Source organism: Lactuca virosa, chromosome 4, assembly GCF_052849685.1.
Source record: "Lactuca virosa cultivar CGN04683 chromosome 4, Lactuca_virosa_CGN04683_v6, whole genome shotgun sequence".
NCBI classification, from domain to species: Eukaryota; Viridiplantae; Streptophyta; class Magnoliopsida; order Asterales; family Asteraceae; genus Lactuca; species Lactuca virosa.
The window spans coordinates 447056600-447074731 of record NC_136429.1 but is presented as its reverse complement, the minus strand read 5'-3'; the positions used below and the strand labels follow the sequence as shown (position 1 = coordinate 447074731).

The 18132-nt window shown below is 35.1% G+C and overlaps 1 protein-coding gene across 1 annotated transcript; it reads left to right on the top strand.

The window, feature by feature from the left end:
* Window positions 1–543: 543 nt before the first annotated feature.
* LOC145106710 (protein FAR1-RELATED SEQUENCE 5-like) lies at window positions 544–2137 on the top strand. The gene is made up of 5 exons (XM_079043647.1): window positions 544–896; window positions 1009–1243; window positions 1382–1735; window positions 1886–1950; window positions 2128–2137. Exons 1-5 carry the CDS (start codon window positions 544–546, stop codon window positions 2135–2137), a joined length of 1017 nt encoding a protein of 338 aa, XP_078899773.1.
* Window positions 2138–18132: the final 15995 nt, after the last annotated feature.

Sequence of the window (18132 nt, the reverse complement as noted above, 5' to 3'; positions counted from 1 at the left end):
TTTTATTCATATATGAATGTTTTTTGTTTTATTTATATGAGTTTTATGTATTCATATATATTATTGTTTTATTCATGCATTATTATTTTAGGTGGTGAATCTTCAAGTTCAGTACATGATGCACAATATTTTGATGATATAATTGGAGAACATGTCTATAAGCCAGATGTACCTGTTCAACTTATTCCATTTAAGGGTTTAATCTTCAAATCATTAAAGTTGGCTATCAAAATGTATTCTGAGTATGCTGAAATTGGTGGTTTTGATGTTAGACTGAGCACACAGTCAAGGTTTGATAACAAGATTATAAAGAAGAAACATGTTATATGTAATCGTGGTGGTAAACAGAAAAAGAAATCTTGTGACACATTAGGTACAAGTGGTGTTAGGAGGAAACGAAATTCAAATTCAAGAGCTATTGGTTGTCAAGCAAAGATTATATTTGAATCTGTGTATGGAACTCCAGATTAAAAAGTTTTTCAGTTTGATGAACTTCACAACCATCCACTTGAGAAGAGAAGCGATTTAAAAAAGGCGAGACAAATGTCATATTCAGAAAAAGAGTTTATTGTGCGTGCTTCCACATCAAAAATAGGTCCAACTATGGCTCATAAGTTGAGGGCAAGTTTGAGAGGTGGGTATGAGTTTGTAAAGCCAAAAGTAGTTGACTATAAAAATTTAAGGAGAGATATCAAGAGGGTTATTGGTTATAAAGATGCTCAAACGATAGTAAACACAATGAATGACTGTCGAGCTCACTATCCAAATTACTCATTTGAGTTTAATTGTCAAGATGATGTTTTGGACTGTATGTTTTGGGCTGATGAAATGGAGAAAGCATATTATGCTGAATTTGGTGATGTTATCTCGTTTGATGCGACTTTCCGAACAAACAAGTAAGTTATTTTATCTACTTTTGTTTATAGCTTATTCATATATGAATATTTTTATATTCACTTATTAATACATCAAAAATTGACTTTAATGAACATTTTTTGTGTGTGTTAGGTATCGAATGGTTTTTGTTCCGTTTACTACTATTGACCATCATAAAAAATCGGTTACTGTTGGATCTGGGTTGCTAAGCAATGAAAGCATTGAGTCTTACTCTTGGTTGCTTAAAGCATTTCTTAAAACTCATGGGAAAGAACCAACACTTGTTTTAACCGATCAAGATGCTGCAATAAAACAAGCTGTTGAGAATGTGTTTCGTAATGCAAAGCACCGATTATGTATGTGGCATGTAATGAAAAAGTTGAAAAAAGGTATTATTTTAATATATTTCAAATATATTACTTATTAGTATATTCATTTATGAATATTGATTGTTATATTACTTATTATTATTTATTCATTTATGAATATTTTTGTTTTAATACAGATATTAGATGATTTATTTACGAACATAGACTTTAGAAAAAGGTTTTCGAAGCTTGTTTGGGACATTAATATGAAACCTGATGTTTTTGAGGTGAAGTGGGGTTTGCTTATGAAGGAATTCAATCTTGAAGACACAAGATGGTTTAAAGAGATGTTTACAATACGTGATTCATGGATACCTGGATATTTTAGTGATATTCCAATGTGTGGTTTGATGAAGACTACATCGAGGTCAGAGAGTATGAATTCATTCTTTAATACATATTCAGAAAGTGGGAACTTACTTTTGAATTTCATGATGAATTACGACACTGCCATTCAAAAGCAAAGGAATACTCAACGAGAGCTTGATAAGGCATCAAAGAAAGCATCATATAAATGCAAACACCTCGAGAAATAGAACTGCAAGCATCAAAGGTTTATACAAGTACATTATTTTTTGAGGTGCAAAAAGAAATATATAAAGCATGTTTTTTCTGTACATACTCATATGTTGGTATTGAAGATGGTTGGGAAGTTTACATTGTGCAACACAACAACAATAAAAGTGCTTTTAAAAATGAATTTAAGGTAATTTTACTAGTTTTTTTTATGAAAAATGTAATAATATTCATATATGAATATGAGAATATTCATATATGAATAACAATATTCATATATGAATATTATATGAATATATGAATATATGAGTGTTGATATTAGTATTCTTATATGAATGTAAATGTGTAAATTTTGTTTTTGTATCAGGTTGAAATAAAAGCTGAAGAGAAAGAAATAAATTGCAATTGTGAACATTTTAAGCGTATGGGTGTTTTATGCAGACATGCTTTTACAATAATGATGAGATGTGGTGTTAAAGAAATTCCTGAAAGATACATTTTGAAGAGATGGAGAAAGGATGTGATATCAAGAAATTATCGTTTTAGTTCAGTTCAATCCTGTTTTTATGTATATAATGGTAAGTATTTTGTTGATAAAATATATATAAAAAAACAACTTTAATTAACATACCATGTCAATATCTTTTATTTTCAAGATTTTTTTATACCCATTGGTACTGTCATGAAAGTTTTCCTTGAATTTTTCATACTTTCTTTCATCAGACAATGTTGAAGTTAGATAAGCAGTCTGTAACCAATATAATCATATGTGAATTTCAGTTGAATATATATAATTATGTTAAAGAATACATCATATTTGTATAATCATATGTGAATTTCAGTTGTAAAAAAATATAATATTCATAAATGAATACATCATATTGGTGTATTCATTTATGAATAAGGAAGGAATTAAGTTTAGAACATAAACTTACAGAAACTTCAACTTTCAAGAAGAGTCTGTATGGTGAATTTCCAAAATCCCTTTCCAGTTCTTGGTGGTTAAGTAAATCAGACCAAGTGTCTAAAACTTCTCCAAAAATCTCTGTGTTTGCATATAGACTTTCCATAACTGCTCTTTCTGTTGTCTGACCATATTTTGTCTGGACAACCACATCTCTACAAATATATAATCAAAATGTCATAGATTATTATCTATATAATAATCATATATGAATGTATATAAAATAAAGTTACTTACGATGTATTGCCTTGTAAGTTGAACAACCATTCACAGACAATACTCTCCTGATGTGTCAGTTTGGGTTTTGTGTATGTTATTCTGCATTTGAATGGTGATTTGAAAGCATCAGCAAGCTTCTTCTCTCTTGGTTGATCCAAATCATGCTTTGATGGTCCTACTTTAGTAGGAATTGATACAGAGATTAGATTTGGATTAAGAACATTTTTCTTTGCTAATCTGATAACAACCTTCTGATGGTCGTCTTTGATTTGTTTCTTTCTAAGTGGTTTTTTTGGTGAAGATTCATTAGATTTTTTACTTGAAGTTTGATCTGAATCTTGACTGAGACCTAGACTAAAGCTTGGATGAGTATCTGCATGCCATGAGATTTATCATATAAATAGTTGTAAGTTAATTATAATATTTGAGTTTATATTTTGAAATGTTTATCCAAATTGTTACCTCCTTTATTTCCTTTTGTCTTGTCAGCTTTTTCTTCTTTCTTGTTTTCATTTTCTAACTTTTTCTTTCCTGAAAGATAAAGAACTTTGATTAAGTAATTCATATGTGAATAAGTAATGTATTCATTTATGAATAAGTAATGCATATCATTATTTATGAATAAGAAATATTAAAATTTTATTTTTTTTATCTTGCGTTATTTATTTGTGAATAATATAACTTATTATATTCATTTATTAGTGATTCAACTATTTACCTTTATCTTCTGCATTTCTTTTCTCAGTTTCTGTATGTTTATCTTCACCTCCATCTTTCGTGTTCTTAGCTTCTGTTCCTCCTTTATTTCTATCTTCAGAGTTTTCCTTGCCTGAGACATATACATCATATATGAATATTTTTTATTTTTTATTCATTTATATAGTGTATTATTCACTTATGAATAAACAATGTTATTAAAAAAATCAATATAAATATTGTAATATATTTTAAATCATTCATTTACCTGTATCATCTCCCTTTGTTTTTTCAACTTTTGTTCCTTCTTCATGTACACCTTCTGATTTTTTCTTTTCTGCAAGAGTATTAGTTTTACATGTACTCATCGGTGACCCTTGTGACAACCCGAAATTTTCATTTGTTTAAACTCCACAATCAAGCACTTCAAAAATTAGCCAAATTCATCTCAAAACATTTTTGGCCGGTTATTAAGTCTGTTGGGTGTTCTTATTTTATATTCGTCAAGCGAACAAATAAAAGGAAGTATACTTTAGAAGTTGTCGTGTATCACGTAAGTCTCAAAACTCCAAAAGTATGGAGTTTACGGACGTAAACATGGAGTTTACGGCCGTAAACCCCAAAGAGTATAAATATGACACTTAGTCATTTTTAGCTCATTTTTCACTTCCAACTTCAAGAACACCCAAGTTTTCTCTCAACTATCATAAAATCATTCCATCAAATCCGCCAAAAAGTAAGTGTTTTCTTCCTAGATTCGTTCATATAACACTTTATCTAGTGTTTATACACGATTTCACCCATGAAATCTTGTCTTTTTCATAGATCTTCAAGTGTTCTTCAAAACACCAAGAACACCAAGAACACACACTAGTGTTCTTGGGCTCCAAACACTCATTCGAGCTTCCTATAAGTAATTACACTCCTCCCATCAAGTTATTTGCTTAGAATACATGTTAAACCATTGAAGAACATCAAGATCCCCAAGAAAACATGTGTTTACGGTTTGGGGAGACCTCCCAAAACCGTAAACACCTTCTAATGGTGTTTAAGTGCCCTTAACACCTTCCAATGCTTGTATAAGTGACTAGAACCTTGCATGCATAAGATAGAAACACCAAAACACGAAAGAAATGGGCAAACATGAGTTTACGGCCGTAAACCCATGTGTTTACGACCGTAAACTCCCAAGGAGTGGTCCAAGGACCGTAAACTCCAAAGAAGGGTCATTTCGAGCCCTAGTCACTTCCTAAGCCCTTGATTCGAGTCTAACTTAATTCCTTGAGTGGTTTAGGAACTTTGAACACCCAATGGCACCACTTCCATGAGTTTACGGCCGTAAACTGATGGGGGAAGTGGTCCAGAAACCGTAAACACTCATAAAGGCCACCATTTGAGGAGTAAACTCCAATGTGAGGCCATACTCTCTTTATATACAACCCTTAGTACTCCTAGCACTTGTAGCAAAGTGTTTTCATGTATTAGGATGTCATTACTTGCATAATTAGTTAATAAATGACTAATTAGATACTTAAATGTATCACTGCATGTTAAATAGGATTCGTGTGTGTGTTCAAGTCCTCACTTGACACTTAGCATCCTGTACCATCCGTTCATCCGAATCACCCACGTCAGGTGAGTTCATACCCCTGAATCAACCTTTTAAATGATTTTAACTGCTTTTATGGGGGGGGGGAATACAAGTTAAACTATAGAGTTATTATATCAATCACAGGTGATTAATAACTGTATGGAAAATAGATTTTGCGTGATAAACTGCTTTATCCAACTAAAGGTTTTCAAATCTTGTTTTCAAATCTCTTTTAAAGTATGTATATCCCTTTTTAGATTACTAAAGCTTTTCCAAACGTTTTACCAAAATTTCTTTTATGCTTTTATATTGACAAATGCATGCATGTATATGTATAGTTATATAAGTAATGTTTAAAGGACTTAGGAAGGCTAGCTCGCTGTAACTCCTTTTCCTTGTTTGGATGTGGCTTTAGGGTATCGGTTATCCGTCCGAAGGTCGTTTAAATATTAGTTATATATCATGTATACATATATAGTCATAAAAGTTCTATCAGCCAGTTCATTTCCTTTGGGTAGCAAAGGCATCCTTCCATTATTCATATACCTAAAATACTAGTAACTATTATAGGAATAGTTAGGAGATTCTATTTACTCTTCCTAGTACGAAGAATTACACAGGAGTCAGTTCATTCGTGAGTCTATACCATTACTTTAATACTAAAAATAGAATGTGACGTACTACTTCCCGATACGACGCTTCCTAGCGCTATCACCTTGTAACCAGAGTCTCCTGGAGGGAGAGCAGACATCATGTGTATAGATATATTGGGGACAGACACTCCCACATCCCGACTGCTAGCTACAGTCCGAGCCGAATAGGACCAGGGGTGACATAATGTCACCATACTACGTGTGACCTGGAGTGTCATCAGGTATTCGATCGTCAATGAACATGGTTACATACGAGTTCACATTCACCCTTTTATTTACTTTTAGACTTTGCTAGACGTATTGCTCATTTGATACCGTCTGGAGTCTATACTTCATTCTTTTAGACTTTGCTAGACGTATTGCTCATTTGATACCGTCTGGAGTCTGTACTTCATTCTTTTAGACTTTGCTAGACGTATTGCTCATTTGATACCGTCTGGAGTCTGTACTTCATTCTTTTAGACTTTGGTAGACGTATTGCTCATTTGATACCGTCTGGAGTCTGTACTTCATTCTTTTAGACTTTGCTAGACGTATTGCTCATTTGATACCGTCTGGAGTCTGTACTTCATTCTTTTAGACTTTTCGAGGCGTCCCGCCTGGAGTCTATGTTTTATTTACTTTTAAACCAACAGTGTTACTGCTGAGGAAAAATATTATTTTCCCCATTACTTTTGCTTATGATTTCCTCACATATTCTTTAAGGTAAAAACTATATTTTGATAAAGATAGTTACCTTTGGGGGAAATTACTCCTTAAAACATAAAACGATTGGGTCTTGGTAGAAGACTACTTTTATTAGAAAATATAGGATTTTCTGGGAGAAATACTAATACTCTGTAAATTCTAATCACCATCATTGTGTGAGATTTATTTTGAAGTAATACACGTATTTATACCAATGTCATTAAATACTTATAAACTCACCAGCATTAAAATGCTGATACTCGCTTTCAAAATAACTTGTATTCTCAGGTCATCAATAGACAGGTACGCTCCGGGAGCTTTTGCGAAGTCAGCCTAGTACCAAGCTGCATCTTATGTTATTCTCTGTATTTACTTTTGATGTTGTTGCTAAATGTAACCTATGTAAAATTATTACTATTAATGCAATGGTTGTGGTACTTTGATTACTATACTACATATGTTGTGATATTTGACATGACGTCCTCCTCCCAGAATGTTTCCGCCGTTCCGGTTTTGGGGTGTGACAGATTGGTATCAGAGCATTGTTTATAGTGAGCACAGTATATCAAATCATAAAAGATATACACCCTATAAATACATTGGGAAAAACACTCTGACCAAGAATTATACTTTAAAATATAACCATATTTTACAAAAGTATAAGAACATCCAGAATCTAAAACACCCGAACAAAGTATCACAAGAGGAATAAGAATAAAAGTCTTTGGATGTTGACCATTACCGTCAAAGCTGGGCAGTTATGTAATCGTAAGCTGGAATAAATATAACCTGATCAACTATATTTATTCGAGATGCGACTAACGTGTGCTTGGGAGTGATAGTGGTGTTGCAACAAATCTGAAACTTACCAAATAGGAATGCTAGAGCCAAACATAAAGTTTAAAATACTATGGTAGTATTTTAGGATACTAAAAGACTCGCAGTAAACCCAAAAGGATGTTCAGAAGATAAGAATCAAGCATGTAATTAAAATACCATAGGGGTATTTTAGGAACCATAAATAACCTTGCGTGAGAACTAAAAAGATACTTATTGATAGACCTATGATTACAAAGTGTATACTTCCAAGATTATATATAGAAAGGATCTCATAGGCTAAGAATGTGTGGTTTCGCTCTACTTCCTTTTCCTTGTTTGGATGTGGATATAGAGTAGTATCACATATTCGAAGGCCTATCAGATCTAAGTTATATATGATTTGTGTACGCTGTGTAATTGCAGCAGGACTCGATATGGATCACCCAGTTAAATGTTTTAATAATCTCTTAGGATTCTTTAGACATTTCCATTCTCGCACGAACCCTTTAGAAAACCTTATCCACATCAATAATCGGCCGAAGAGTCGATACAGACCCGAAAGAAGTTCATTTAGAAGATTTCCAATTAGGAAATAAATGAACAGGGACGAGACTATTGAAACCACCATGTGCCTATACCTTTTAGGGATATCGGTGGGAAATTTTCCTGAACTTCCGAGATTCCAGTCATCCATTATGAGGTGATGACACTCAGAGTCAGAATCAGAAGTAAGGCGGAGTAGAAATTCAATATGTCTGCAAGAGAAGAAAACCCTAGGAAAATACCCGAAGAAAACCAACGCCTGTTCCAGTCAAGGATAAGAGGTGGACAGAGGGAGCCAATACATGGAACCCGAGAAGTGTCTTTTCCTCGTTATCGTCACGCTAATAAATCCATAAAATAATACAATTTAGTGAGTTAGTGATTACACTGCTCACACTATGTGTTAGGCAAATCGTCTTTCCCGTCGCAATTAATACGAATAGATCGGATCTCAAAACCACGGTTGAGAGTGTTAAGCCATAAGTTTTCATGAGCCTTTTCTTCTATGATCTTCGTTCCGAACTTCTCTCAAATCTTTTCAAGGCCGGAGAGTGAACCTCTCCAATGTAAAGATAACTTAGTAGGAACGACACCCATTTTATGGCTTTCCAATACACTTACTCCTACCCTGTTACCCAGACTGCGTCATTGGGATGTAGGTCGACGCTCAGATAACCATAAATCAAGGCACGGGAAAATTTATGCCTATCATAGTAAAGAAAGATACGTCTAGGGTTAACCATCGTCTCTCATCAGCTTGTGTTCCTTTTCGTGTAGGAAAAACCATGCCTCCGAAGAAACGTAACCAACCCGCTAGTAAGACACCGGTCCTTCAATTCGATGAAGCTACGTTCCGAGCTGTAGTTTCAGCAGCCGTAGCAGCTGTCATGGCTCACCTGAATGCTAACAACGCCGATGTTAGCAAGAGCCCTATCGGGAATCCGGATCTTAGCAATGGACAGCAGCAACCAACACCTGTGTACCCAGCCACCCAGGAACCCCAACCAAATCCACTGAAGAGAAAGTTTAAGAACGAGGAGGGAAGTACCTCGACTCAAGGACCTCCCAAAGGGCAACGAACCGAGGTAGTCAATACCCCTGTCAACCCTTCCGTCTCGACTACAAGAAGACCATACCTAGGAAACCTCCCCCGTTGCAGCAAGTGTAGCTACCATCATCATGGTATCTGTCGAGAATTCCTTTATGTCAGATGCAACAGGAAGGGGCATACCTCTCGTATCTGCAGAACCCCGATTGAGTTCATTACATCAACCACCAATGTTGGGACCAGTCCAATATGCCATCTTTGTGGTGAAATTGGGCACCTCAAGAGGGACTGCCCAACTGAAAGGAATGACAAGAACACAGGAGGAGTCTAACCGTGATAACAAGGGGAGCATCAAGGAACCCGATAGAATTTTGGTACGTCTCTCGACCTTAAGTAGCTAACCGAGAACTTTAAATAAATCAATTCTAATTGTAATTACTCCCTCGTTAAGGTGAAAGTCGCAGCACTGTTGTAAGAATTCAAAAACCCATTAGGTAAAGCTATGATGGCTTGATATATACGTTAAGGCCATTTATAATTAAGATTGATAGACCTCGAGTGAGTGATGCTGCCTTATCTCCTGTTCCTCGTTGGGTTGTGGATTTAGGGCGGAGTCGCTCAGTCAAAAGTCCTTTTAACCTTAATTATACATGACTAGTGTATACTTGGCGATTATAGAAAGGCCTCGTGAGAAATCCATTCATGAAAAGTACATTACTCCAAAACATCAGGACCCCCTAGAGTTCCGCGTCAATTCTATCGCTCCAAGTATCCGCGATAGTGATACCATGGACGAAACCCGAGACGCTAAGAACTTATGTGCCCTGTTCAGTACATGGTCCTATCAATCTCCATTCCATATCATGTCGATGTTTGTTAAATTCGAAATTGCCGTCAATCATGGTTCGGCTTGGTGCGACCATGTGAAAATTCCTAGTGTTGTGTAAAGAGAACTTTCACCATAGCATATGCGTCAAATAAAGGTTCTTCCGAACCTAATAAGAAAACCTAATGCGATCCGTCAGTCGTCTCTCTTATCCAAACCTTCCGAAGTACCCAGGAGAAGGGTACCACGCGTTGTTAACCAACCCCTCTTTAGAAATTAAAACCAGAAGCGGAAGACACCGCTGATTCTCCAGAAGACAACAACCGCCCGAAACCTACTCGATAGATCCTCCAAAAAGGCCGTCCGCACCGCACAATCAGGTTCGTGAATCAAGAGAGAAAACTCATAGGATTAACTTACTACTACTAAGTATATGTATTGGAGTGGTATATAATTTAGATCAATAAGATTTAAGATGTGTGCTTCCTCCCTACTCCCTGTTCCTCGTTGGGTTGTGGGTCTAGGGTGGGGCCACACATCTGAACATCCCGTCAAATCTCAATTATATACGACTTGCATACACCGAGTATTAGTGATTAAGCCGAGTATGAGGTCGACCACGAACCTTATAATAAGACCCTTCATCCTATTCCATAGAAAAGGAACTGGAATCAAGAGAACCACTGCGTGTTGAGCTACTAAAATGACCACAAATTCGAAATTTGTAGTCATCCCGGTTAAGCCAACATAGTAGCTAACACCCTCGGTTAGGAGAGGTAACTCAAGTCGTAAGAGTCAAAACATTGACTACGACCATCCATTCACGCTTAATCCCACAAATTAAGCATCTCAGTAGTGAGCCCAGAAACCAGAAAGATTCGACAGGTTAAACTCTGGGGAGAATGGATGAAGAAATTAGAGGTTCTGTGTAGCAGAATCCATTTCAATCTAGATTAAATCTAAAAGGAGAATCCCGGTAACACCGGAAGAGTAGTTGCAAGGGAAACTCGCACTACTCAGGCACTTCGTCCATCCAGTTACAGACGAATAGTGCCTAGGACACACCGCCTCCTCATGCGAGAAAAGTCACCGTCGCCCTGTAGACGATAGACTGCATTCTCCGAAGTTAATACTAGGACGCTAAGAACCACATAACCACCTCCGCAACCAAGAATACTTGAATAAAGTAAAATGGTATGTTGCGTTAAGCCTTATAACCTAGATCATAAAGAGATTGAAGACTCGACACCAGTCTAGGTGATTAGTCGATGGGTTATACCGGAACACGCGCTTCCTACGAACTGAAAGGAGCCGACACCTTAGAGAATGGGGCATGTCTTAGAGATTTGTTAGACTACTAGGTGTTCCAAAGAATACTATCCCGAAAGAGATAGTAGAACCACGTCCTGAAATAGTCAAGCGCTTCAGAAAATCTCTAAGGGCGAAGTTAGCCCTGATCAGAGGCTTCTATCCATGAAACAGCGACACGAGTAATAGAATGATTCTTTCCAGTTAGGAATCATACTGTGAAAGCATCGTCTGGTAAAACCCCCCCATCTCACCGACTTTGAGAGTTTCCATTAGAAACACCTCAAGAGTTAGAAGTGCAGGTCCATTTTGCACTAGGTCGAGATAGATGTCACATAACCAATAGAGGCCTGTACTTAGCCAATACATCCGATGATCCTGAAAACCTCCAAAAGCCAACCATTAGGAAGTACGAATCCGAAGGCAACCTGAGCCTTCTAAGAACCAACTCGGAGAACTACACCCTCAGTAAGAGAGGAATTTTGGAACTTCAAAATGGCGATCACGCCAGTGATGATCTCACCATAGAAGTATACTACGTTCTAAGTACTGAAAAGCTCTACCTTTCCAAGAGCATAGGACCATCAGAAATTCTTGATAAGAATTGGTCCAACCCCCGTCAGACCTCAACTACTTTTGGAATTCCACAAATTCCACCCAAATCTATCCACGTCTTAGATTTGAAAAAGTTCTTGTCCGACGTGACTCTCGAAATCCCACTCGTCAAGATCGAAATCAATGAGAAACCAACTGCGTGTAGGAACCTATAGAAGTCAAATGACCCAAGCAAAGCCGTATCCCGGTAGTGAAGGTTCGCCGGATCACCAAGCGAAGACCTGAATTCACTTGGGAGCGTGAGGATCTGATGAAACTCAAGCATCCTCATCTTTTGCTTCGCTCAATTGCATCTGCGTGTGTGCTTGAACTCTAATTTCGGGACGAAATTCCCTCTAACGGGGGGATGATGTGACAACCCGAAATTTTCATTTGTTTAAACTCCACAATCAAGCACTTCAAAAAATAGCCAAATTCATCTCAAAACATTTTTGTCCGGTTTTTAAGTCCGTTGGGTGTTCTTATTTTATATTCGTCAAGCGAACAAATAAAAGGAAGTATACTTTAGAAGTTGTCGTGTATCACGTAAGTCTCAAAAATCTAAAAGTTTGGAGTTTACGGACATAAACATGGAGTTTACGGCCGTAAACCTCAAAGAGTATAAATATGACACTTAGTCATTTTTAGCTCATTTTTCACTTCCAACTTCAAGAACACCCAAGTTTTCTCTCAACTATCATAAAATCATTCCTTCAAATCCGCCAAAAAGTAAGTGTTTTCTTCCTAGATTCGTTCATATAACACTTTATCTAGTGTTTATACACGATTTCACCCATGAAATCTTGTCTTTTTCATAGATCTTCAAGTGTTCTTCAAAACACCAAGAACACACACTAGTGTTCTTGGGCTCCAAACACTCATTCGAGCTTCCTATAAGTAAGTACACTCCTCCCATCAAGTTATTTGCTTAGAATACATGTTAAACCATTGAAGAACATCAAGATCCCCAAGAAAACATGTGTTTACGGTTTGGGGAGACGTCCCAAAACCGTAAACACCTTCCAATGGTGTTTAAGTGCCCTTAACACCTTCCAATGCTTGTATAAGTGACTAGAACCTTGCATGCATAAGATAGAAACACCAAAACACGAAAGAAATTGGCAAACATGAGTTTACGGCCGTAAACCCATGTGTTTACGACCGTAAACTCCCAAGGAGTGGTCCAACGACCGTAAACTCCAAAGAAGGGTCATTTCGAGCTTAGTCACTTCCTAAGCCCCTGATTCGAGTCTAGCTTAATTCCTTGAGTGGTTTAGGAACTTTGAACACCCAATGACACCACTTCCATGAGTTTACGGCCGTAAACTGGTGGGGGAAGTGGTCCAGAAACCGTAAACACTCATAAAGGCCACCATTTGAGGAGTAAACTCCAATATGAGGCCATACTCTCTTTATATACAACCCTTAGTACTCCTAGCACTTGTAGCAAAGTGTTTTCATGTGTTAGGATGTCATTACTTGCATAATTAGTTAATAAATGACTAATTAGATACTTAAATGTATCACTGCATGTTAAATAGGATTCGCGTGTGTGTTCAAGTCCTCACTTGACACTTAGCATCCTATACCATCCGTTCATCCGAATCGCCCACGTCAGGTGAGTTCATACCCCTGAATCAACCTTTTAAATGATTTTAAATGCTTTTATGGGGGGGAATACAAGTTGAACTATAGAGTTATTATATCAATCACAGGTGATTAATAACTGTATAGCAAATAGATTTTGCATGATAAACTGCTTTATCCAGCTAAAGGTTTTCAAATCTTATTTTCAAATCTCTTTTAAAGTATGAATATCCCTTTTTAGATTATTAAAGCTTTTCCAAAGGTTTTACCAAAATTTCTTTTATGCTTTTATATTGACAAATGCATGCCTGTATATGTATAGTTATATAAGTAATGTTTAAAGGACTTAGGAAGGCTAGCTCGCTCTAACTCCTTTTCCTTGTTTGGATGTGGCTTTAGGGTATCGGTTATCCGTCCGAAGGTCGTTTAAATATTAGTTATATATCATGTATACATATATAGTCATAAAAGTTCTATCAGCCAGTTCATTTCCTTTGGGTAGCCAAGGCATCCTTCCATTATTCATATACCTAAAATACTAGTAACTATTATAGGAATAGTTAGGAGATTCTATTTACTCTTCCTAATGAGAAGAATTACACAGGAGTCAGTTCATTCGTGAGTCTATACCATTACTTTAATACTATAAATAGAATGTGACGTACTACTTCCCAATACGACGCTTCCTAGCGCTATCACCTTGTAACCAGAGTCTCCAGGAGGGAGAGCAGACATCATGTGTATAGATATATTGGGGACAGACACTCCCACATCCCGACTGCTAGCTACAGTCCGAGCCGGATAGGACCAGGGGTGACATAATGTCACCATACTACGTGTGACCTGGAGGGTCATCAGGTATTCGATCGTCAATCAACATGGTTACATACGAGTTCACATTCACCCTTTTATTTACTTTTAGACTTTGCTAGACGTATTGCTCATTTGATACCGTCTGGAGTCTGTACTTCATTCTTTTAGACTTTGCTAGACGTATTGCTCATTTGATACCGTCTGGAGTCTGTACTTCATTCTTTTAGACGTTGCTAGACGTATTGTTCATTTGATACCGTCTGGAGTCTGTACTTCATTCTTTTAGACTTTGCTAGACGTATTGCTCATTTGATACCGTCTGGAGTCTGTACTTCATTCTTTTAGACTTTGCTAGACGTATTGATCATTTGATACCGTCTGGAGTCTGTACTTCATTCTTTTAGACTTTTCGAGGTGTCCCGCCTGGAGTCTATGTTTTATTTAATTTTAAACCAGCAGTGTTACTGCTGAGGAAAAATATTATTTTCCCCATTACTTTTGCTTGTGATTTCCTCACATATTCTTTAAGGTAAAAACTATATTTTGATAAAGATAGTTACCTTTGGGGGAAATTACTCCTTAAAACATAAAACGATTGGGTCTTGGTAGAAGACTACTTTTATTAGAAAATGTAGGATTTTCTGGGAGAAATACTAATACTCTGTAAATTCTAATCACCATCATTGTGTGAGATTTATTTTGAAGTAATACACGTATTTATACCAATGTCATTAAATACTTATGAACTCACCAGCATTAAAATGTTGATACTCTCTTTCAAAATAACTTGTATTCTCAGGTCATCAATAGACAGGTACGCTCTGGGAGCTTTTGTGAAGTCAGCCTAGTACCAAGCTGCATCTTATGTTATTCTCTGTATATACTTTTGATGTTGTTGCTAAATGTAACCTATGTAATATTATTACTATTAATGCAATGGTTGTTGTACTTTGATTACTATACTACATATGTTGTGATACTTGACATGACGTCCTACACCCCAGAACGTTTCCGCCGTTCCGGTTTTGGGGTGTGACAACCCTGGTCAAAATTTAACACACAAAATTGTTATTGTGTTTTAATATTTTTATATATTTTTTTAAAATAAATGTAAGACAAAATTTACCTATATCAATATTATCGAAAATAGTTTTCATTTCAGGGTGATTCCAGATTTCATCTTCTTGACTATTTAAACTTGAAATTCCAATTCCAAGGACATTGTCCACAATGTTGTCAACAACTTTATCCAACAAATTTTCATTTTCAGTTTGTTGAATAGTCTCTTCATGATTATTTGTTTCCTCAGCATGATCATCTTTTTCCTCTTCATCATTCTCATTTTTATTCCTCTTTCCATCTTTCTCTTTTACTCCAATTTCACATTCTTTTTGATTCTTATCTGCATCGTTCTTTATTCCTTCATTCTCTGCTTCATTTGAATCAAGCAAATAATATACTTCTGGTTGACTTGCATCATTATCACTGTCTTTTTCACCATTTCCCTCTTTATCTTCATTTTCTTTTTGATCATTTGTTTTTTGACCCATTATTGGTGTCAAATTGATTCCTTCAACTCCAGTTTCATTACTTGGAAAATTAAAAAGTGTTGTGCTTTCAGTTTTTTCTTCAACAATCATATTTGTCATTTTTTCTTTGAAAATTCTAAAACTTTCCTTTTCAGGGAACTTTGTCATCGCATCATTAAGCTTTGAATTCAGCTTTTCCTTCATCCTCTCAAAACTATTAAGCATGTTTGATATTTTTGATTCATATGCCTATGTAACAAAAAGAAGTATATGATTAGAATTTAATATAATAATTTAATGTAATCATATATTATTAACATGTTCAAACTAATTACCTCAACAGAATGATCTTCATCTTTATCAGAATCACTGTCTTCGAGATCTGTATCTCCTTCATCTTGTTCATTAACAAATTCTTCGTTTAATTCTCCAAGTCCAAATCTACCTTTTTCTTGTTCAAATGTCTCTCAATATCTAATCTTCTCTGAACTCCAAAAACAAATTGTTGGACGTTTACGTGTTACTGTTAAAGCTTCTGAGTGGATGTTATCAGCATAGAACAACTGCACATAAATGATAACTAATTGATATTCATATATGAACAAGTAACATTACTGTTTACTTATTCATATATGAATAAGTAATGTAAAGCATTACGTGTGAACAAATATTTTTTTCTTATTCATATATGAATATTTGCTATTAGTTTATGAATAATCAATATTATTAAAAATTGAGTATAAACATTATAATAACTTACCACCAAGAAAGCTGAAGGTCCAACAAAGAAGCTGGTATCTGAGTATGGTATGTATGAGTTTTTTGTTCTGACAAGACAGTCCAAAACATAGCTACACCAGTCTATGTTGCTGATATATGTTTTTCTTGAAATATAACTCAAGGGAAACAGGTTGCATATTCCCATTGATGTTGACTCGCAAAACGTGTTGTCAAAAAGAACTAAGAAGTTCAATTTGAAATTGAAATCAGCTTGTGTGGTAGAAACAATAACATTTTTTATTGCACTCAGTCAGATAATTGAATCTTTTTTAAATTGTTGCTTCCATTCATCATAACTTGTATCATCCTTAGGCCATTGATCCAGTTGTGTAAGTTTGGTTCCACTAATTGCTATGCCCAACATGTCATGAACAGACTCTGCTGTTACTTTCAATTCCTTTCCTTCAATATCTATCACCATTCTCTCAGAATCAAATTTTTGAAGAACATAAAATCCCAACTACAGTGGTATATCTGTGATTTTCATTTTTAACAAAGCTCCAAAACCCATAGATCTTACAGATTCTTTTTGTTCTTTGCTCATCCCAAGGATTATAGATAGTAATGCCTCTGGTGAACATCTGTTTTTCATTGAGTAAAATTCTTTTACCATTGGTTTTCTGTTGTCTTTTTTGATTGGTGACTCCTTTTTTTTTGCCTTCTTCGATGGATGACTACTTTCAAAATCAGAGTCTGAATCTTGTAGTTGTTGTTTTTCAGGAGTTTTTCCTTTTTGATGGACTTTTTCTGCTTTGATGCTTTATTTTCTTTGGTACTTTTGTTTCTTTTTTATCTGGGAAATGAAAACATATAATATTTGAATAAGTTACTGATATATGAATATGATATATGCTCGTTGATTTATTAATATTTATTTATTACAAAATATAACTAATATATACAATTTTATTCATATATGAATATATTAGATATGATAGGAATTTTGTACCTTTCGCATTTTTCCTCTTCCGCATTGATCTTGTTTCTCTCATTGTTGGTGAATCTTTATCGGAAATGTTAGTGTTCTTACCTTCATTCAATAGTAAGTAGAAGATAAATGAGTTTGATATTCACGAATGAATATTTGAATAAAACATATGTATTCATATTTTTTTATTAACATATGAATATGTTTTGTTATATTCATATCTGAATAGAACATATGTAAGTGATTCTTGTTGTATTCACATATGAATAATGTATGTATGGAAACAAGTTATGTTCTATTCATATGTGAATATAACACACATATTCACGACTGAATATTTGAATAAAACATATGTATTCATATTTTTTTATTCACATATGAATATGTTTTGTTATATTCATATGTGAATAGAACATATGTAAGTAATTCTTGTTGTATTCACATATGAATAATGTATGTATGGCAGCAAGATATGTTCTATTCATATGTGAATATAACAAAACATATTCACGAATAAATATTTGAATAAAACATATGTATTCATATTTTTTTATTCACATATGAATATGTTTTGTTATATTCATATGTGAATAGAACATATGTAAGTGATTCTTGTTGTATTCACATATGAATAATGTATGTATGGCAGCAAGCTATGTTCTATTCATATGTGAATATAACATACATATTCACGACTGAATATTTGAATAAAACATATCTATTCATATTTTTTTATTCACATATGAATATGTTTTGTTATATTCATATGTGAATACAACATATGTAA